General features: G+C 39.0%; 1 protein-coding gene across 1 annotated transcript in view; it reads right to left on the bottom strand.

The window, feature by feature from the left end:
- BTAF1 (B-TFIID TATA-box binding protein associated factor 1) overlaps positions 1–22,737 on the bottom strand; it is a 101,536-nt gene that overhangs the window by 60,394 nt on the left and 18,405 nt on the right. The window contains exons 3-12 of the mRNA XM_056130461.1: positions 20,235–20,349; positions 19,139–19,285; positions 16,898–17,061; positions 14,575–14,711; positions 8,968–9,097; positions 8,654–8,722; positions 7,835–7,924; positions 7,133–7,228; positions 6,407–6,583; positions 4,507–4,647 (exon numbers count right to left, since the gene is read on the bottom strand). Coding sequence (XP_055986436.1) covers positions 4,507–4,647; positions 6,407–6,583; positions 7,133–7,228; positions 7,835–7,924; positions 8,654–8,722; positions 8,968–9,097; positions 14,575–14,711; positions 16,898–17,061; positions 19,139–19,285; positions 20,235–20,349 — 1,266 coding nt within the window. The remainder of the gene's footprint in view (positions 1–4,506; positions 4,648–6,406; positions 6,584–7,132; positions 7,229–7,834; positions 7,925–8,653; positions 8,723–8,967; positions 9,098–14,574; positions 14,712–16,897; positions 17,062–19,138; positions 19,286–20,234; positions 20,350–22,737) is intronic.

Genomic DNA, 22,737 nt, shown 5'->3' with positions numbered 1-22,737 from the left:
ATGGGGTGCAAGGACTGAGCCACTTACGAGCAACTTACCGCTTTATTATCTCTCCAGCTCCAAAAACACATTTTAAACAATACTAATCATCACCTAAAAATCCCTTTTATTTTTAAATAGGGGCGAGGGGAGGTGGAAGGCGCACAGTCACAAGATGGGTCATATCAGCTGTGCAGAGGGTTTACTCCTGGCTGTGATCAGGGATCATTCCTGGTGGTGCTCAGAAACCATATGCACCCTACATGGGCCCAAGATCAAAATATGTTGGCTGCATGCAAGGCAAGTATCTTTTTTTTTTTTTTTGCTTTTTGGGTCACACCCAGCGATGCACAGGAGTTCCTCCTGGCTCTGCACTCAGAAATTACACCTCGTGGTGCTCAGGGGACCATATGGAATGCTGGTAATCGAACCCATGTCGGCCATGTGCAAGGCAAACAACCTAGCCACTGTGTTATTGCTCCAGCTCCAAGGCAATTATCTTATCCTCTGTAGTATCTCTGGTCCTGTTTTTTGGGTTGTTTTTGTTTTGGGGACAAATTCAGTGTTGCTCAGGGTTTACTCCTGGCTTGGCACTCAGAATCACTCCTAGTGGGCTCAGGGCATCATATGGAATGCCAGGATCAAACCCTGGTCAGCCAAATACAAGGGAAGCAACCTATCCATTATACTATTTCTCCAGTCTCTTAGTCCTGGCTTTAAAACTGTTAGGGGTTTTTTTCTTTCTTTTTTATTTGCGGGGAGATGGGGGTGAGGGACGGGGAAGTGGGGGTGAGGCACCCCAAAACCTGACTGCTCAGGGTTTACTCCTGGCTCTGTGATAAGATTCACTCCTGGCGGGGCTCCTGAGACCTACCTGCTATATTATGTCTTCAGCCTAGGTTTATAATTTTTAAACTTTTAAAATGTGGCTAACAGATAGACACAGGGCTTTTCATCCCCAAAATGTTGAATAAACATCTTTCTCCAGTGCACATGAAACACTCTCCAAGATAAACCACGTGTTTGGACCACAAAACACACCTCCATAAAATCAAGAAGATAGAAATTGTATCAATTATCTTTTCAGGCCATGATGCACTCTAAAAAGTTAATCACACAGAAATGAAGAATCAAATCAAATACCTGGATATTACTCACCACTAGACAACCACTGGGTTAGAGGGGAAATAAAAAAGAAATAAAAAGATTTCTGAAAACAAATGAGAATGAGGACATGAGCTACCAGAACTAGTGGGATACAGCAAAAGCAGTGTTAAGAGGAAAGTTTATAGCTCTGCAAAGTGTTCACAAGGAAGGAAGGACCCACACTAATAAACTGACCTCATGGCTAATTTTCTTGGATAATGACCAACAAAAGAAGCCCACACCAGGCAGAAGGAAGGAAATAATAAAACTCAGAGCAGATATTAATGAGCTGGAATCCCAAAAAACAATCCAAAAGGTCAATGAAACAAAGAGCTGGTTCTTTGAAAACATAAATAAGATTGATAAATCACTAGCAAGACTCACTAAGAGAACCCTTATAATAAACCAAATCAGAATGAAAAGGGGGACATTTTCATTCTGATTATTTCCTAACTCCTATGGCAAGTACTTCCAGTATTAGTTGAATAGAGTGGCAAGAGTGAGCAACCTTGTCTTGTGAATGATCTTAGGGGGAAAGCCTTTAGTTTTTCATTTAAATAACAACAAGATGTTATTATTCATCACTGGAGAAAGATGTTTATTCAACAAGATTTCCTAATCTTTCATTTTTCATCCCAAAACAGAAACCACAGAGATTACTTTGAGAATCTATATGCCACAAAACAAGAGAACCTGGGATTCTTATAACCTCCCAAGGTTGAGCCAAGATCTGAAATACCAGGGCTAGAGCAATAGCACAGCGGGTAGGGCGTTTGCCTTGCATGCGGCCGACCCAGGTTCAATTCCCAGCATCCCATGTGGTTCCCCAAGCACCGCCAGGAGTGATTCCTGAGTGCACAGCCTGAGCATCAGCTGGGTGTCACCCAAAAAGCAAAAAAAAAAAAAAAAAAAAAGGATCTGAAATACCGCTCACTATCGAGGAAATTAAAATAGAATCAAAAGTCTTACCAAAAACAAAAGCCCAAGCCCAGATGCATTCACCAGTGAACTCTTCCTAATCTTTAAAGAGGACCTACTGAGAATCCTTCTCCAGGCTTTTCTAGGAAACTGAAGAAACAAGAACACTCCCAGTTTCTATGAGGCAAATGTTACCTTGTTTCCAAAAGCAGATAGACGGAGATACCACACAAAAAAAGAAAATTACAGGCCGATATTCTTAATGAACACAGAAGCAAAGATCCTCAACAAAATACTAGCACAAGAATCCAACAGTTGATTAAAAAGATCATATACCATGATCAAGTAGGATTCATCACAGGGATGCAAGGATGATTTAACATTATTAGCAAGTCAATCAACATAATATAGCTATCAAAAGAAGAAAAAATAAACATATGATCATATCAATAAACATATCATATGATCATATAAGGCATTTGAAAAGATCCAGCACTCATTCATGATAAAAACCCTGAACAAAATGGGAGTTGATGAAACTTTCCTCATTATAGTCAAAACCTTCTACATAACCCCACAGTAAGCATTATCCTCAATAGGGAAAAACTAAAGGCCTTCCCCCTAAGATCATTCACAAGACAAGGTTGCTCACTCTTGCCACTTTATTCAATTAATACTGGAAGTACTTGCCATAGGAGTTAGGGAATAAAAAAATATCAAGGGCATACATATAGGAAAGTAAGAAGTTAAGCTCTCACTATTCGCAGATGACATAATACTATACTAAGAAAATCCTAAAGACTACAAAAAAAGCGCCTAGAAACAATAGATTTGTATAGTAGAGTGGCAAGTTACAACATCAAAACCCACAGGTCCATGGTTTCCCTATATGCAAAAATGAGATTTTTTTTTTTAAATCCCATTTTGGGGCTAGAGCAATAGCACAGCGGGTAGGGTGTTTGCCTTGTAAGCGGTTGACCCGGGTTCGATTCCCAGCATCCCATACGGTCCCTGAGCACCGCCAGGAGTAATTCTTGAGTGCATGAGCCAGGAGTGACCCCTGTGCACTGCCGGGTGTGACCCAAAATTAAAAAAAAAAAATCCCATTTCACTCACACACACACACACACACACACACACACACCCTTTTAAAATGCTGCTTGTCATATTTCCAATATATGTATCCTGGTTTTTGAAATTACAAAGAAAACAGACCTTAAAAGAAATCAGACAAAAAATTTTAATGTCAAATAACAAATATCAAAACAAAAATCTCACGAGTTTGTAATTTGCCATTATATGGATGGAACTAGAGGGTACCATGGTGAGTGAAGTCAGTCAAAAGGAAACAGATACAGAATGAACTCCTCACATGTGAGATATAAGCAGCACAGCAGGGAATAACAAAAGGCTAAAATACAGACTCCAAGAACTGGTCTACCAAACTGAGCTCACCATGGCAGTGAAACGGAGGAGGTGGACAAACGGTGACGTAGAGGGGAGTTGGTATTAAGGCAGGAGGAAGAGGAATGAGGGGACCCTGAGACAGTGGTGGAGGCAAATAGAGTGATGGAAAGTGTGGTATAGGAATTTTGTGTTCCTGATACCCTATTATTGACAGTATTGTAAAATTATAAATTACACAGGGTCAAGAGAGTGTGGTGGATAAGGCACTTGCCTTGCATGTGGCCAACCCCAGTTTGATGCCTGGTACCACCTCAAACCTACACGAGTGATCCCTAAGTACAGTCAGGTATGGCCCCCCAAAAACTTAAAAACAAAAATATTATAAATCATGGATACATAATTTTTTTTAAAAAAAACAAAAATTAAGAGTTAGGGTCAAAGCAATAGAGCAGGGATTAATATAAATGCCTCACATGTGGCTGACCCTGATTTAATCCCAAAGAGTCAGGATCCCTGCATACTACATCCTTGGGCCTCACATTGAACCACAGGCTCTACTGACAGAGAACTGCTAAGAGAGACCCCAAGGCCTCATGAGCACTATTTGGGAGGTCCCCCTCCCAAAGTAAATAAATATAATAAAAGCCAATATAAGAACTAGAGAGAAAACTTAAAGGGCTGAGCATGTGGTAGGCATGGGTTTGATCCCTGGTACTACAAAACCCCCTGAGTACTGCAACCCCTAAGAGAGTCAGGGGTACTCTTCAAGCACTGCCAGATTGGCCTCCCCAAACCAAACTAAAACAAAAAGACCCAAGAGTAAAATGAAGCAACAATTGTTTTCTTGTCAAGGTCATCCCTATGCAACCTATATATCTAAGGGAGAATTGGATTAATAAAGAGATCATTCTTCCCAAAGACAATAAAATGACAACTGAGGATTGTCATAAGAAAAATAAAGAATGAAGAAAACGGTAGTCAATGTTTTTTCTAATACATTATATACCATACATAAACAAGCTCTATATAAAGAAAATGCAAAAATATTTCATTTACCTTTTGTGTCTGAAGATACACAAGACTTTCTACCACAGGTACTAAAGATGCTGCTGCAACAGCTCTGACATCATCATCAAGATCCTGGAGTCCTTCTATTATTCTAGTTAAAACTTTAGGCAATAAAGTATTAATTACATCCTGTAAAGCAGTACAACAAAATAGATTAATTTTCTGTAGTACAATTATTATGCTTAAACAGTTCATAAAACTTCCCACAAGGGGCTGGAATGATAGTCCAGTGAGTAAGGTACTTGTCTTGCAGATCAAGATTCAATCCCGAGCACCCTGTATGGTCCTAAATCTCGCCAGGAGTAATTCCTGACTGAGCACAGAATTAGGAGAAAGCCCTGAGCACAGCAGGGTGTGGTCCCAAAACAAAAATAATAAATTTGTCACATAAAAGCATAAAATCCAATTTTTTAAAAAATCTTAAGAAAATAGAATTAAAAGTCTATGAATTAATCTTACTTTACATTTAGAAAGAATGAGTATGAAATGCTTTATTATTATCAGAGGAGGTTAAGACTGGGGGAGGGGTGTTGGGGAACAATCAGTTGGACTTACTCTTGGCTCTATGGTCAGTGATCACTTCTGGGGGTTCTTAGGGGACCATTATGCCAAGCCAGTGATCAAACCTGGATCAGCTCTGTGCAACACAAATGTCTTAACACCTATATTATCTCTCCAGATCCTGAAATATTTTATTAATGTGATTTTACTGATCAGAGTAAAATAAGGAACCAGTAGAGGAACCCAGGTGTGCGGAACCGGGGGCTGAGATCTCCAAGCTGTTTGGTTCCGGACTGGGCCTCCTCCACCCAGATCCCCCATCTTCCAGTAGCTAGACAGTTGCACCCACCAATTGCTGTGCAACCCCATCAACGGCCAGGATCCAGAGACTATAAAACCAAGCTCACGAAAGCATGCGACCTCTTATTCTCTAGTTCTCATTCTCAGAGAACCTGCAGGCTACTGAGAGTATCCTGTCCGTATATATGCCTGACTGGGAACACCTGTAAAGGTTATTTGAGGCTACCCCAAAAGCCTCCATCCCTCTCAGAGAGCCCAGCAAGCTACCCGTGGTGTACTCAATATGCCAAAAATAGTAACAATGATGGTCCTCATTCCCCTGACCCTGAAATAGCCCCCAATATGCCATCGGGCTACACTAGCACATGACAGGGCGGAATGGAGACGTTACTGGCGCTTGAGCAAATTGATGAACAACAGGGTGATGGTGATAGTGACTGATCAGAACATGCTCTGATTGTAAGATAAAAAAAATTTCCTTTGTGAATACAACATATACATACATACTCCTCTAATAGAATCTTAACATATTTCTCACTCAGTACCACTGACAACAAAACAGGGTATAAGAGAAGTGAAAAGGGAGAGTTATCCCCTCCTTCTCATTATTCCATTAGATTCTTCCCAGTGCCTCCAACAAAGACTGCCTCCAGAGACTACTCTTGTAATCCGAGTAATCTTACTGACAATTAATCTTTCCATTTCCTTTCTATTTTTCTTTTTGAGGGATGGGAGGTCCTGGATGCTACACCAAGCAGTGCTCGGGGCTAACCTCTGGGTCTGTGCTCAGAGACCATATAGGATTCTGGGGATGGAAGCCAAGGTTGACTTCAAGCAATGCAAGCACATTACCTTCTATACTATTATTACTCCAGTCCTCTTTCCATTTTCTAAAGATAATTCACCATCTTTTAATTTGTTCCCATATTCTTATTAGCATCATCTGTCTCTATCATAGTACTTCATAAAAACAAATCTCAAATGACTAATGCATAACACTTAGGACTCTAGGGGAATTTCATATAATCAAAATTCACTAAACGGGTAAAAACTTTGCCACATATGATTTCAAAACTGAAATGCTTACCTGACGAACTGCTAAAGCATATTTTATTCCCAGCAAACCACCATGTCTAACTTCCCATTGCTCTTGTGTCAGTAATTTAAGTAGCACATCCACAGTCTTATGAACTCCTGTTTCATTCATGTGTTTTAACACCACACCTAATGTTTGAGCACAAGTTTCACGAACTGGTGCCACAACCTACAGATGAGAAACAAAGGAAATTTCTATTTATAAAAGTTTATTCTGGGGCTGGAGCGATAGCACATCAGTAGGGCGTTTGCCTTGCACACAACCAACATGGTCGATCCGAGTTCGATTCCTTCGCCCCTTTCGGAGAGCCCGGCAAGCTACCGAGAGTATCTCGCCCGCACAGCAGAGCCTGGCAAGCTCCCCGTGACGTATTCGATATGCCAAACACAGTAACAACAAAGTCTCCAATGGAGATGTTACTGGGCCGCTCAAGCAAATCGATGAACAATGGGAGGACAGTGACAGTGACAGTGATTCTGGGGCTGGACTGATAGCACAGCAGGTAGGGCGTTTGTCTTGCACATAGCTGACTCGGGTTCGATTCCCAGCTTCCCATATGGTTCCCCGAGCACTGCTAGAAGTAATTCCTGAGTGCATGTGCCAGGAGTAAACCCTGTGCATCGCCGGGTGTGACCCAAAAAGCAAAATAAATAAATAAAGTTTATTCTGCAGGATTTGAAATCTAACAGGACAGAGACTCCCTTAAGGAATACTTACTTCATCAGAAACAAAATCTCCAAATCTATCTAATGCAAAAACACATAGGAGTCTAATAACCAAGTCTTCCAACCACTCTTGATGCTGCTGTATCATCTGTCAAAACAATATATATACTATTAATAATAAAAATCACATTGGCTGGGAAACATATTAAATCCAAAAATCAAAATAAAATATTGGGACAGATTACAGTTATAAAAGCAATATCTAAAATGTGTAATAGTCCCACTAATAACTTTAATATTAACCATATCATCTTTGATAATTAGGTTGATATAGTATATGCCAAAATCTTTGAAATTCATGGATTTATCATAACCTGCACACCAAGAGAAATTAAAAAAATAAAAATAAAGGTTTCTTTGATATAAGTAATGTGTTATGTATCTATTATCTATCCCATAAGCTGTGTCTCCATACTATATCTTTGCATATTGGCCTCTAAACTATCCTCTTTTCTCCCCATTCCGCTATATTCTTTTCAGGTATTTTTATGACTACATATTTTTCCAGTCCATGTTTTTGAGTATCTTTAGCCTGAATTCAATCTGTCTGTAGATTTCTTCTTACCTTCTCATATCCCCCTCATTTTATCTTTCAGTATTTCTTATTATTTCATTTTTAATTCTAGATATATATATATAATTATAAAAGGCCAACTACTAAAACTATGTGATAACTGCTTCTTCCAACCCTTACCTCTTCTAAAGTGCTATCTCCCATTTTACCACCACTTTTCCCATGAGCTTTAAGGATTTCTCTAAGTCCAGTGCCTGCACCATGTCGAACCTAAAAACAAAACGCAAATGACACAGGTTAAACACTTGAAAAACTAAGTTTAACTTTTCTTCAATATGAGAAGGGAATATATGTTTTGCTCCTACTTTCCAGAAATAATCACATAATTTCAAACTTTTCTGTTATATGACTTTTTTATATTTGGGTAAAACCCCTAGCATTGTTGGATGTGCCCCCCCCCCCCACTAAAAAAAAAGAACAGGAAGAAAGAGGAAGAAAGGGGAGGGGGAGGAGAAGTAGGTAGGGGAGGGGGTAGGAAACTGGGTTTGTGCATAGGGGTCATGCCTAGATCAGTGTCACCAAGGCCACAATCACACACTATGCAAGTTCCTTTAACCTTTGTACTGTATCTGGACCCCTATTCAAGTGCTTCTAAAATTAAAAATCCAGTTTAGAAAATCTTAATTAAAATTATCAACAACTTCCATAACAATTTTACTGCCTAGGAGAGGAAAAATCTATTATAGATTTAAAAAAATGATAAGAAATAAACACTATACTAAAGAAGACACAAGTGTATGAAAAGTGTATAAAGTTTATAAAATGTATAAAGTTTCTATTTAGAAGGTGAGTGATATTAAGCCCTGGTAAATGGTCCTGTGAAAAACACAGGGGAAGAATAGAGACCCAAGCAAATCAAAATCAGTTGTGCTTGAGACAAGGTTTCCTCATTAGCAAATAAAAGCAGAGAGGGGATAAATTGTAATAAAGAAATCTTACCTCCCATGAAGGATTAAAAAGGTCATTGCAAAGTTCTTCACAAAAGCTCTCCAGAGGCCATTCATTTGTCTGAATAAGTAGAAAATTATTACTATTAATTTGTTTTTGTTAATTTAGGTAACTGAATAAAGCCTAGCACTAATTTTTAGATGTAGTAATATTAGTTAACATTAGCGAAGTTAAATTTTATAATTGAAGATACCTATAAAATGTTTATAATAAAATTTATCATGGCAGATTATTAAATATTATCTGACAAACTGATACATAAAAATTACAATTTCATAAAATAGTTCAGGATGTATCAATAGTACCTCTTCAATTAAAGAAGAACTGTCTGAAATATTATCAATGAAGACTTTGGAATCATTTGCAGGCTGATTAATAACAACATTTGCTATTTTTCGTCTCTTTTCTTCTGGTTCACCATCAGTGCTATCATTGCTAAAAAATAAAAATCACCATTTACAAAATAAAATAAAGGACAATGAATGAAAGTAGAAAGCATTATTTAAACAAATGTTTTGCATATTCTACTTTATACACTTAAATTTTCATGTATATTTTCTTTGGGGGTCATACCCAGCTGTGCTCAGGTATCACTCCTGGCTGTATTTAAGGGATCACATGCAATGCCAGGGATCAAACTCAGGTCAGCTGAATGCAAGGCAGGTACCATCTTTCTTGCTCTGTTGATTTAAATATGTAAACTTCATATTTATATAGTTATAACGCAATGCTATATCAAATTAGTAACTATGATTATTCAATTTTTAGGGGGTGAGGAGCCACACCTGGTCGTCCCCAGTGCTTACTCTGGCTCTGCACTTATAGCTCCTGGTGGTGCTGGAAGGGGTATATAGGGTACCAGGGATCGAACCCAGGTCAGCAGTGTGCAAGGCATGAATTCTACTCAATGTACCACTGCTCTGGCCTCAGGTTAACATATGTGCTGCTCTTGTTTTGCAATTGGGTTTCTGGTCCACAGCTGGTGATGCTTAGGGGTTACTACTAGTTCTGCATTTAAGAATCACTCCTGGCAGGCTCACGGGACCATTTGGGATGCCAACCAGGGCTGGCCACATGCAAGGCAAATGCCTTACTTGTTTTACTTTCTCTCTGGCTCCTACTTAAAAGATTTTGAGCACAATACATTCTACTACACTGAAGAATGTAAAATGGATCAATCAAATTTTGCTTTTAAATTGGATCTGAAATTTAAGTAGTCATTTTTCTTTCTCTTCAAACCAGGTCCTCTCTATTTTATTTTGCTCTATTGATTTAAATATGTAAACTTCATATTTATATAGTTATAATGCAATGCTATATCAAATTAGTAACTATGATTATTCAATTTTTAGGGGGCGAGGGGCCACACCTGGCAGTGCTCAGTGCTCAGTTGCTCCCTTAGAGCAACAACCTGGCTTTGGCCAGTTTAACGTTTATAGGCTTTTGATCCTGAAAAAAAAAACCAGATATACAAAGTATAGCAATAAGACACTTCACTGATTAAAAATATGTCTAGAAAATTTGAGTAACTATTTTATGACTAAAATACCAAAAACAATGAAGTAGTCTGGTAACAGAATGTTACAAAGGAGAAGAGAGGAAAGACTGTTGGGTATTAACAGAAAAGAATAGCTACGACCATTAGTGTAGCACACAGCATTTTCTATAATTACTGAACCTCCAACCATCAAAGTACAATTTGGTTAATCATTTTTTTCTGTAAGGTGTTCAAAGAAAACTGAACCTTTAAATCTCACTCTCTAATGTCCTTCCTCTGTCTCTAATTTAATTACACCGTTGGTCACCTTAGTGTTCTTGAACTTATTAGGATGTTTCTTTCTCCAAGAATTTGTCCACAGACACTTGCCATCACCATGCCGCCAGACCCTAAGCAAGGCGCTTTCACTCGGGGCGCCATGGAGGAAGGCAGGTGAGACCCCTCCCTGTCCCAAGGAACCTAGTCCTGGCAGCTGAAAACCTCTAAAACCCAGCCACTGCCATGCTCATAGCTGCTCTCCACACACTTGGGCAGAGCATCACCCACGAGTGAATCTATTCCTGGACCGCACAAGATACTTGAAACCACACACCCTACCCATATTCCAAGATTACCACATCTCACTTGATAGGGCTCAAAGTAGGAGGCAACCAATCTTAGAAGGGAAATATACATTTTATTTTTCACACTTACATAAATAGCACACAAAGCTCAACCTTTAACAACATGTTAGTGATCTCTTATAGAAGGACTTAATGGTCCCTGGGTAAAATAATAATTTTCACACTCTTTCCTCTAAGGATTCCTTTTTGTAGCATTTTCAGCCATTTTTCATAACAAACAATACAAAATGTATTATTTTGGTTCTGCTTTGGGGCAGGGATTGGGGTTTGGGATGGAAACACCCAAACTATGGTGGTAAGAAGGTGTAACGGTGGTGGGATTGGTGTTTGAATATTAAATGTAATCAAATATTGTGAACTATTATATAAAATCACTTTTTAAAATCTCAGGGCTAGGGTGAAGGAGACGTTACTGGTGCCTGCTCAAGGCAATCGACGAACAGCAGGATGATCGTGATCGTGATTATATAAAATAAAAAAACAAAAATAAAGAATTTGTCCATGCTAGTCCCTTTATTTGGTAGTCTTTTCCAGATACTTAAAGGATTAGCACATCACTTCTTTCAGATTCAAATCTTTTTTGGACAGAAGAGGGAAGGACAGTTTGGGCTATATCCAGCTGTGCTCAGGGATCTCTCCTGGCAGCATATGAGGCACCAGGGAAATTTAAAACAAACAAACAAAACCAAATGAAGTGCCAAGGATCAAAACGAAGTTGGTGAATGCAAGGCAAGTATCTTAACCCTTGTACAATCTATGTGCTCCCAAGACTGAGATCTTTACTTTAAAAGATTTATTTCTCTAGATCTCTTACTGATCACCCTAAACAAAATATCAAGCTCTTAGAACAAAGAAAGGAGTACATGGGCTAAGACACTTGGCTGACCCCAGATCGATCCCCAGCACTACATATGGTCTCCTTACCACACATCAGGAGTAAGTCCTGCCAAGTGTGGTCCAACACTCCACCACAAAATAATAAAATTTCAAACTCAACCCACAAAACATCTCACATATTCCTTTCTAGCTCTATCTTTTATTACTATTTCTATCCCTATTATTTACATGCTATATATAAATAGCATGTATTTTTCTTATTTACCCTATTCAACATCTTTCTTTCTCTGTAGAATGTAAGCCCCAGGAAGATCGGCTGGGGAACAGGGCACCACAGGTATTGAGACCTAGCAGTGCCTAGGAGCAACTCCCAATGTGAAGTGCTAAGGAGACACTCAGGTGGTATTCAGGGACCAAACCTGGAGTTCCTTCATGCAAAACCACATCCTCCTGTCCTGAGTCATCTCCTTGGCCCCCAAACATAGTACTTTTTGGTTTTTTGTTCTGTTTTTGTTTGGGGGTCATCCCTAGTGATGCTGAGGGGTTACACCTGGTTCTGCATACAGAAATTACTCCTGGCAGTACTCAGGGGACCATATGGGATGCCAGGGATCAAACCAAGGTCAGGAATGTGTAAGGCAAGCACGCTAACTGCTGGACCATCTCTCTGGCCCCCAAAGACAAGAATATTTATCTGTTTAACTCTTATATCCTGAGAATCTAAAATAGTATTTGGCACAGAGAAAGCATTCAGTAAATATTTGTGGAATGAATCATGAACTCTGAAAAATAACATCTATTATTTACAGTAAAGTCTTTGGATAAAAGTTCCTATATGAAAGAAAAAGTAGAAATACTTGTTAGGTTACAACCCTAATGAGGTGCTAGCTTAAACTCTGTAGTTAACAGCTCAACAAAGATTTTGCACTTAAAGAAAATACAAAACGCTTTGGTAGAAAGAGAGCTCAAGGAACTAGAGCAAATGCTTTCCACGTAGGAGACCTAGGTTCAACACCCCAACCCCCCCCCCCCCCATCCCAGCACTGAACACAACTAGTAGCAACTGCTCAGCACTAAGAGGTAGTAGATAAATCTCGAGCCACTAAGATGTGGCCCAAACCCTATACCAAAGAGGGGGGAAAAAAAAAGGAAAAAACAATAAAAAAACTTAACCCCAACAAAAGGTTCCACTTTCTATAAGGTAAAGGTAAAGGCCCTCCCGTTGATCGTCGATTTGCTCGAGCGGGCCCAGTAACGTCTCCATTGGAGACTTTGTTGTTACTGTGTTTGGCATATCGAATACTCTCGATATGCCACTTTCTATAACAAAACCTTATTTTCATAAGCTCTCATGTGCTTATTAATTTCCTATTCAAACTTTTCTTCAACGAATGAGAACAAAAAGTTCTCATTTAAAAATGCTGAGTGGTGATCAAGAATTTCTAGGGTTTTTTTTTTTCCTTTTCTTTTGTGGGAGAGGGGGCAATATCTGGTGGTGCTCACAGCTTATTCCTGGCTCTGTGCACAAGAAGCACTCCTGGCAATGCTTTTAACCATATGGGTACCAGGGATTGAACCCAAGTTGACCATGCAAAGTAAGTATATAACCTACTATAATTTCTCTCTGGGAAAGCTGGAGAGATAGCACAGAAGGCAGGGTGTTTGCCTTGCATGTGGCTGACCCGGGTTCGATTCCTAGCATTCCATACTGGTCCCGAGCACCTCCAGGAGTAGCTCCTGAGTGTAGAGCCAGGAGTAACCCCTGTGCATCACTGGGTATGACCCAAAAAAGCAAAACTAAATAAATCTCTGGCCCCCAAGAATCTTCATTTCTAACAAGTCACAAAAGTGTTTCTGAAGGGGGTTGTTTGAGAAATACTGTTCCACTCAACATAGATAACATTTCAGTTAACAGATTAAGAAAGTGAACGGTGATTTTTATCTAAACTGTTCTTTCCTTCAACGGGATCTGGCAAAGTATCAATCATTTCCTTAGCGCCTGGCTAAGACAAGTGATATACTGCGACAATTCTCATTTTACTAAATGCAATATCTTTTTTAAAAAAAAATAGGGGCTACACTCTGCAGTATCCCCAAGATGACATACATCCTTTGGTGCATAGGGACCATGCTATACTTGGGAACAAATTCAGGGCCACACAAATTCTAGGCATATGACCACTTGAGCCAACTTCCTGTTCACTAAATGCAATTGGGACATGGGGGTGCAAGCTTATACCCAACAGTGCTTAGGGCTACTCCCAGTTCAGTGTTCAGTGCTTGAAGAACCAAGCAGATCAAACCTGGCCCTCCCACATGCCAAACACTGACTCAGTCTACTAAACTTTCTCTCTGAACCTAAATAATATAAATATATATATATAAAAAAAATTTTTTTCTGTTTTTTGGGTCACACCCAGCAACACGCAGGGGTTAGTCCTGGCTGATGCACTCAGAAGTTACTCCTGATGGTGCTCGGGGGACCATATGGAATGCTGGGAATCGAACCCAGGTTGGCCACGTACAAGGCAAGTGCCTTGCCTGCTGTGCTATCGCTCCAACCCCAAATGCAATATTCTTAACTATGACCCTTAGACCATCTCTCTGACCTCATTCTTTAATACTATCACTTCTATATACTTGTCCCAGACACACTGCTTTTCTTTGTGTCCCAAGAATATTTCATGATTAGGCACTTACACCTGTTCTCACTGGAATATGATCTTTTTTTTTTTTTAAAGATCTCAGCCCTTATCCAGAGGTGTATTAGTAGGAAAAAAATGACATAGATAAACTTTTCTTGTTGTTAGTCCCTAGTAATGATAAATACTGTCTGACAATTGAGCAAGATAATCCAAATGGAACTTTATAGCTAAAAGCAATATCTGCAAAATTTTTTAGAAATAAAACACATACTTAAGCTTTCTGTTATAAACAAACAAAATGATTACTACCTCTTCTCATTCGCTTCCACTGCATCCCTAGACCTCTGTTTTGCAAATAACTTGGCCATTCTTTTAGCTTTGTTCTTCTGTCTATTGCTCATTCCTGTTCGAAATTCTGAGTCAATCAATTCAGCTGCCTGGAGAGTCTAAAAGAATAAAAGAATTCAGAGTGTGAACTTTTGAAATTAAGATAAAATTAATACCCATTGTCTCAGTCAAGAACTGAGTCTATATACTTTACTATATACAGTCTGATTGTAGTCTTTCTTTGACACATTCCTTTGATTCTGCTGTATGGCTCTTCTTCCTTCTTCCTTATTCCACCAACTCAAAACAGATGCTCATGTATTTAACTTTTTATGCCACAGATGTGTCACAAATATATAATCCTAACTTAGGACTTCAAAGTGGAATAACTTCAAAAGTTATAATAAAGACGGCTAATAAAATAATTACCTGCTGAAAATATAAAGATAATTGCAGCTAGGAGGGACTTGTTTAATATCCTATTGAGTCCATATGATCTTTTACATTCATGGAAAACACTGTATGATTTAAATGCTTTGAACCCTAAAACTGCTTTCTGCCTGTAAGAAGACAAGACTGAAACGTATACTTCAACAACTTAACTAGGGTCACTAGAAATCGTGCTATAGTCTCCAAACTTACACCACATCCAACTATTTTGGCAGCTCATTTTTCTAATATGCTTGCCTGTACTATACATCTTATACATTGCTCAATTATCATACTGTAAACACATTACATTTTTATTCTCTTTATTTACATCATATATTTCCCTTTGTAGCCCATTTCTTTCCATTCCTTCCTTGTTGTCATAGTCTAGGTCTCTGTACACTTTTCCTTCTCCCTTATGACACCTGTTTTTTTTCTTGTCTGCAAGTTACTCACAACCACTCACCTCCGGTCTAAAAATACAATTTAAAACTTCTGAAAGTGTGATGCAGTGGTTTTCAAACAATTTACCACCTGAAAATGAACAGTCATATTTGGTTCAAGCATATAAAAGCACTCTCCACTTAAAAGGAAGGCCAAAGAAATGAAAAGAATTTCCTGATTGCAAAGCAAGAATTCCGTGTGTGTTTACGTGTGGTCTCTGCATGAATGCATGCATGCTGACTGAACCCATGGCAAAATGCAAAGCATATGCTTTGCTTTGAAGCTGCATCTCTAACCAAAACAAGTCTATTTTTGGGGGGTTGGGGGGGACTGGAGGGAATTTTTGGGTCATACCTGGCAATGCTCCTGGCTCTGCACTCAGGAATTAATTATCCCTCGTGGTGCTCAAGGGACCATATGGGATGCTGGGGATCAAACCAGTCAGATGTGTGCAAAGCTCTATCTACTCTATTACTCCAGCCCCCCAAACAATTCTTAACGATGCCCTAAAGAAAAATATTGAACGGGCAAGAAGAAAGAGTACTGGACTTTTCGAAAAACATATATTCTGAATCCAGACAGTATCTCAGTGCGCTGAGCACATGCTCTGCATGCAGGAGGTCTGCATTAGATCCACAGCACTGCACAGTCCCCGAGCACCACCAGGAGCAACCCTCTAGCAAAGAACAGAGAGTAGCACCTGAACACAACGGGGTGTGGCCCCAAAGCCAAAATATAAAATAGTATTTAAGAGAGAATAACAGCTCTTACTAGCAACTTTAAAAAGTTCAGAGCAGAGAGGGGTGAAAAAAAAAGGAATACAGACATCCTTAAGAAATGGGAAGATGAGAAGGGTAAAGAATAGGAAAGAATAATTGTGAAATTATGGTTCAGTCATACAGTAAATTAGCAGGAAGCTGTCAAAAAAGAATTTGATCTATATAAGCTAATATGTTAAACTATATAGACAGGAATGGTAAACAGATCAAAGCTGGGCCTTCTGCATACAAACACATGCTTCAGTCCATTGAACTATTTCTCTGGTCCAGAAAGAAATTTCTTATAAATACTTAATATTCTAATATTAATAATTAATTAGAATACTTAATTCTAATAATAATATTCTTTTACATAGTTGAAATTTTTTCCCTTTATGTTTGTTATTTTCTCAAGTAAATGACTACTAGTTCCAAAGACTTCTAGTATCAGTATATCAATGACGGTCTTTATAACTTTCTTGGCCTTCACTAAAGAAACAAAAAAGCAACTGTCACATTAAAGAGTTCCCAACATGAGTGTCTCTTAAAAAGCAGACCACTGTTTTAATTTAACATTTGGTGTCAATAGGATAAATTTCTCTATCTTTAGAGTCAGTGAACAGAAATTCAATTTAAAAAGACATTAAATTCAGGTAACCAATGGTTTTACCTACAGGCTGTTTGTTTACAAGGGCTGCAGAAGTCGGGTTGTAATCCAAATCTTCATCATTGAAGAGTTCCTCAGTACTCATTCCAATGGCTTCTCCCATATTAAGGCCAAGTTTCTTCTGCAATAGTTTTCGTTGGCGTGCTATCCTCTCTTTAGGATCCACTTCTCCTTTAAACAGCAAAGAAATAGTGTTCCTTCCAATCAGTTAAGTTTTGTTTTGTTTTGTTTTTCTGTACCAGGGACTAAACCCAGGTCGCAGACATGCGATGCATGTGCTTTCCATAACCCTAACCCAAGAAGTTTTTTTCCTTTGGGAAAAAAAAAGTTTTTTTCCTTTTTTTCCTTTGGGTTAGACCACACATGGCTATGCTAAAGGCCTCCTCCTGGTTATGTGCTCAAGGACCATTTCTGCCAGTATTCAAGGGTAGTTCCAGGGATCACACTGAGATCAGTTCTAGGCAAGGCAAGTGCCTTAACCTCTGTACTTTCTCTGTGGCCATCAAGAAGTTTTCTAGTATGTAAAGATAACTCAAAATCAAAACAATAAAAAAAATTCTTAAACTGTTAAACACTAAACACATTACTTTTGAGAATAAAACAAATCACAATAGTAGTATCTGATGAGTATGTCGAAAGTTTGGATACCCGATCATCGTTAGCAAACAATGTTCTAGCTAACAAAATATCCTAAGGTATTTTCACTGAGATTTCTCCTTGCCCTATTATCTACTACCAAGTATATATAAAATAAGTTTTATTTCGCAGGGGAAAAAGTTCCAATGAAAGAACTGGCAAGCTTGTACAGCATGTAAGGTGCTTGCCTTGCACACAGCCAACCCAGGTTCAATCCCTGGCATCCCATACAGTACCCTGAGCACTACCAAGGATAATTCTGGAGTGCAGAGGCAAGAGTAACCCCTGAGCCTCACTGAGTGTAGCCCAAAAACGGAAAAATAAAAAAGCCCCAATATATACATGATTGCTTCAAATGTTGCCTTTATCTGTTCTGATGATACTTCCTAGCCCAAATATGAAAGCAACAAAAATGAACAAATCTCCAATATATACATTATTATTCCAAGTGTTGCCTTTATCTATTCGGATGACACTTCCTAGTCCAAATAGTAAAACAGTAAAACTGAACAAATCTTCAATAGTCCAAATAAAATCCTCAATACTTCAGTGAAAACCAGAGGAAAAATGGTGTCTTAATGGTAAAAATTCTGCTTTAAACACCTTTAAAATTTTCCTTTAAAACAACTAAATTGCAGGAGACAGTTCTACCTTATTTGAAAAATTATAGCATTTTAAAATAATGAGGGGCTGGAGAGATAGCACAGCGGATAGGGCGTCTGCCTTGCACGCGGCCTACCAGGATTCGATTCCCAGCATCCCATATGGTCTCCTGAGTACCGCCAGGGGTTAACTCCTGAGTGCAGAGCCAGGAGTAACCCCTGTGCATCGCCAGGTGTGACCCCCCAAAAAAAAATGAACTGGAGCATATATGCTGCCCGAGCCATGTGCTGCCTGTACCCAGGTGCTGCTGCTGAGCCCAAGTGGCACCCAAGCACCTGTGTCACCAGCATCTAATGCTGGGATGTGTACTGGGGATCCTTCCGCCTTTGGAGAAGCCCATGTTCACTTCTTAGTACATTACTCTCTCTTTTGCTCTCTCCCCCCTCCTTTCTCAAAACCTCATACATAATAAAATCAGTTTGCTTCAAAACAAAAACAAAAAAACAATAATCATGATCTACTTCTAATAATGGTTTAGTAAATTCTCATTGAACTAACCTCCCACAAATGACAAACTCCAGCCAAGATATAAAAATCAGCTGCCTGAGTCACTGGAAAAAGAATAAAAGTGGGAACATACATGGGGGACTTTTCAGTACTTGGAAGAAGGTACGGGTGAGTTCTCCCTGCTTGCCACTTTTAGACTGAGGGTAAACCCAGTACCATAACATGTGGGACAGCTAAAAATTGGATTAAAAATCATGGCTGAAGGCATGAAGAATAGAGACCAAACTAAACTCATATCAGAGTTGCTATAGCAACTGAAAAGTAGAGACACTGAACTGTTTGGGATACCTAGCACCACAATCAGGTATGCAGTCTCTAGTACACTATAACCAAGTGTGACCTCCAATCATTTCTAACAAAAAAAACAGAAACAAGAACAGAAGAGGAATTAAATGCCAAAATTTAAAAAATTTTATATTTGAAACAAAGGACTACTACATACCTGATTTTTCATCTTGCACTTCAAATTCTGCACCAGCAGATCCCAAAAGTGATGCCCCATGTTGTAGCAATCTACATATATCAAATCTGTCAAAATTCAACCGATCTGTAGTAGGTAAATCTTCCACAGCACTTTCTGAAGCAGATTCTAGATGAAGTTCAAAAATAATATAATAAAGTCAAAGTTTATAATTTTTTTAAAATATTGTCTGGGGCATGTGGGAGTCACACACAAACACACACACAAAATCAAAATTTTGTGTGTGTGCGCACATGTGTGTGATGTTAAAGTTCAAACCAAGGTCTAAAGCATGCAAAACATGAGTTTTACTGGGGTAGGTGATACAGATACATTTGGAAAGGGGTAGTGGTGGGGTTCATACCCAGAGGTGCTCAGAGCTTCCTCCTCGCTCTATGCTCAGGGATCACTGCTGGTGGTGGTCTGGAGACAATACATGGTACTAGAGAGAGAACTAGGGTAGGCTGCTTACATGGCAAGAACATCACCTCCAGTACTATTTTTCTGGCCCCCTAAATTACACTTTCTTTTTTAAAAATTGAATTGCAGGATAGAGCATTACAAAATTGTTCACGATTGAGTTTCAGTCATACATATAAATTCTTTTAGTCAATATTTTGCAATGATTTTTTGACTAAGGCCCACTACTGACACTGTTTCCTACCAGTGGTGTCCCTGTCCTATCATTCACCACCTAGTCTCAAGCTATGGCCCAATCATTTTACAATTTTCATAGGTGTGCCCTGATTCAGAAACACTGCTTCAGTTGAGGAGGAGTTAAGTTGCTTCCTTGCATGCAGCTGAGGCCAGTTTAATCCCCAGCATTGCATGATTCCAGAGCACTACCAGAAATGAACCGTGAGCATGGTCAGGAGTAAGTCCTGAGCAATGTTGGGCGTGACCCAAAAACAAACAAAATAAAATTATATTAAAATATAAAATGTATAATATATACAGTTGACACTAAACCATTAATTTTTACTATTTTTTTTAACACTTAGGAGCCACTTAGTTTGGTCCTTGGCACTATACAGTTGATGCTACAACGCTAAATTTTTACTGCAACACTTAAGAGCACCTTGTTTGGTTCTTGGCACTGGATTCCACTCAGGTACATTTTTCACTATAGCTTCAACAGCTTGTCCTGCTGCAATCCGGGTATCCCAATTTGTACTCCGTAAATATATCAATACCTTTAAAAAGTTATAAAATAGTTTATATATACAGAAAAATATTGTTTGTTCAAGGCAGCAAGCCAGAGAAAAACAAATCTGCATGTTTTTAACATATAATTCAGTAGTTCTCCAATTTATATAAAATTGAATTTTATATAACCTTAGAATTACAATCACTTAAAGTGTTTATCATCCACAGGAAAATTACTATATCTTAAAAATACAAAATACTTAATAAAAAATAAAAAAACATTTACATACATTAAAATATAAGGTTGTTTTCAACATAAGGTATACATTATTAAGTCCCATTACTTTATGGAAAGATTTAAGTTATACAAATTGGGAGGCAGGGCAACCTGGGCTCAATTCCAAGCATCCTAGATGGTCCCCGAGATCACCAGGAATAATTCTTGAGTAAAGAGCCAGGAGTAAGCCCAAATTGCCAAGTATGCGCCCCCTCTTCCTCCCCCGCCCCACCCACACACACACAAAAGGAATAAATTTAATAAAGAGACTGAAAACTACAAAACATTAAAAATATTTTAGAGGGGCTGGGGACATGGTATAGTGGGTAGGGTGCTTGTCTTGCCTGTGTCCAACTTGGGCTCAATCCCTGGCACCCCATATTGTCCTCTGAGCCCTCCAGGAGTGATCCCTGAGCAGAGTTAAGAGTAAGAAGTCCTGAGCACCACCAGGTGTGGCCTACAAAATACTTCTGAAACTAGAGATAATCTGAAAAAGATTCCTCATATTTAACTACTGAAAAACCACTACTAGGATAGTAATTTTCTCTAAATTAATCTACACATTGGGCTGGAGCGATAGCACAGCGGTAGGGCGTTTGCCTTGCACGCAGCCAACATGGCCGACCCGAATTCGATTCCTCCGCCCCTCTCGGAGAGCCTGGCAAGCTGCTGAGAGTATCTCGCCCGCACGGCAGAGCCTGGCAAGCTCCCCGTGACGTATTCGATATGCCAAACACAGTAACAACAGAGTCTCCAATGGAGACGTTACTGGGCCCGCTCGAGCAAATCGACAAACAACGGGAGGCCGCAATCTACACATTGCTTATCAAAAGCCTAACTGGCTTCCTGCAGAAAAAGACGAACTTGTGATCCTAAAATTTCCACAGAAACACAAGTCAGAATCACCAAAAAAAAATCTTGAAAAAGAATTAAGTGACAATCTCATATTCTTGAATTCAAAACTCATTACTGCAAAGCAACAGTAATCAATACAGGCCAAGGACATATATACAGATTAAATATGAGTTTATTATTAAGAAATAATACTATGGGGTTCAGAACTATAGTACAGCATGTAGGGCACTTGTGCTCTGCACATGCCAACCCAGGTTTGATCCCCAGCATCCCATATTGTCACCCAAGGCAAACTAGGAATAATTCCTGAGTACAGAGCCCTCAGTAAATACTGAGTAAATACTGAGCACCGTCAGGTGCAGCCTAAAAACAAAAACAAAATAAAGAAAAGAAATAGACTATGAACCTACAATTTGATTTTTGTCAAAAGGGGCAAGTCAACTCAATATGGAAAAGTGCTTTTTTTGATAAACAAATGGTGTTGGTAAAACAAAATAAAAGTGAAATACCTAATTAATATCATGCACAAAAATACATAATGGGACATAAACCTAATTCATGAAATATAACTATTAATAAAAAGAAAGCATGGCAGAGGCTGGGAAGCTACCCATGGCATATTTGATATGCCAAAAACAGGAAACATTAACAGGTCTCATTCCCCTGACCCTGAAAGAGCCCCCAATACACCATTGGGCTACACTATCACCCGACAAAGACGAATGGAGACATTACTGGCACCCGCTCGAGCAAATCGATAAACAGACAAGTGACAAGTGACAATAAAAAGAAGACAACGGAGATAAATGTTTGTGACCTTGGGTTGGGCAATGATTTCTCAGATATAATCCCCAAAGCACAAATAATATAAAAAACAAGACAAAATTGACTTCATTGGGAGCTAGAGTTATTACAGCAAGTAAGACACCCTTGCAAGCAACCAACCCAGACCTGATCCCTGACACATATATGGTCCCCAAACTCTCCCTGGAGTGCTCCTGAGCACAAAGCCAGGGGTAAAGCCCTGAGCATAGCCAAGTATAATTAAAAAAAAAAAAAAGATTAAAAAAAAACCACCCTCCCCTACCCCCTCAAAAAACTTACTTAATCAAAATCAAAAACTTACTTAATCAAAAAACTTACTTAATCAAAATCTTGTGCTGCAAAGGATATCATTAAGAAAGTGAAAAGGGGGCAGGAGAGAAAAGTCAACAGACAAAGCACCTGCTTTGAATGCAAGGGGCTCTGGTTTGGTCCTCAGTACTATATGATTCCCTTAGCATGGATGAAAATAACCCCTTAG

The sequence above is a fragment of the Sorex fumeus genome, unplaced genomic scaffold (genome assembly GCF_029834395.1).
Source record: "Sorex fumeus unplaced genomic scaffold, SorFum_2.1 ptg000078l, whole genome shotgun sequence".
NCBI classification, from domain to species: Eukaryota; Metazoa; Chordata; class Mammalia; order Eulipotyphla; family Soricidae; genus Sorex; species Sorex fumeus.
This window is presented reverse-complemented; position numbering and strand designations above follow the sequence as displayed.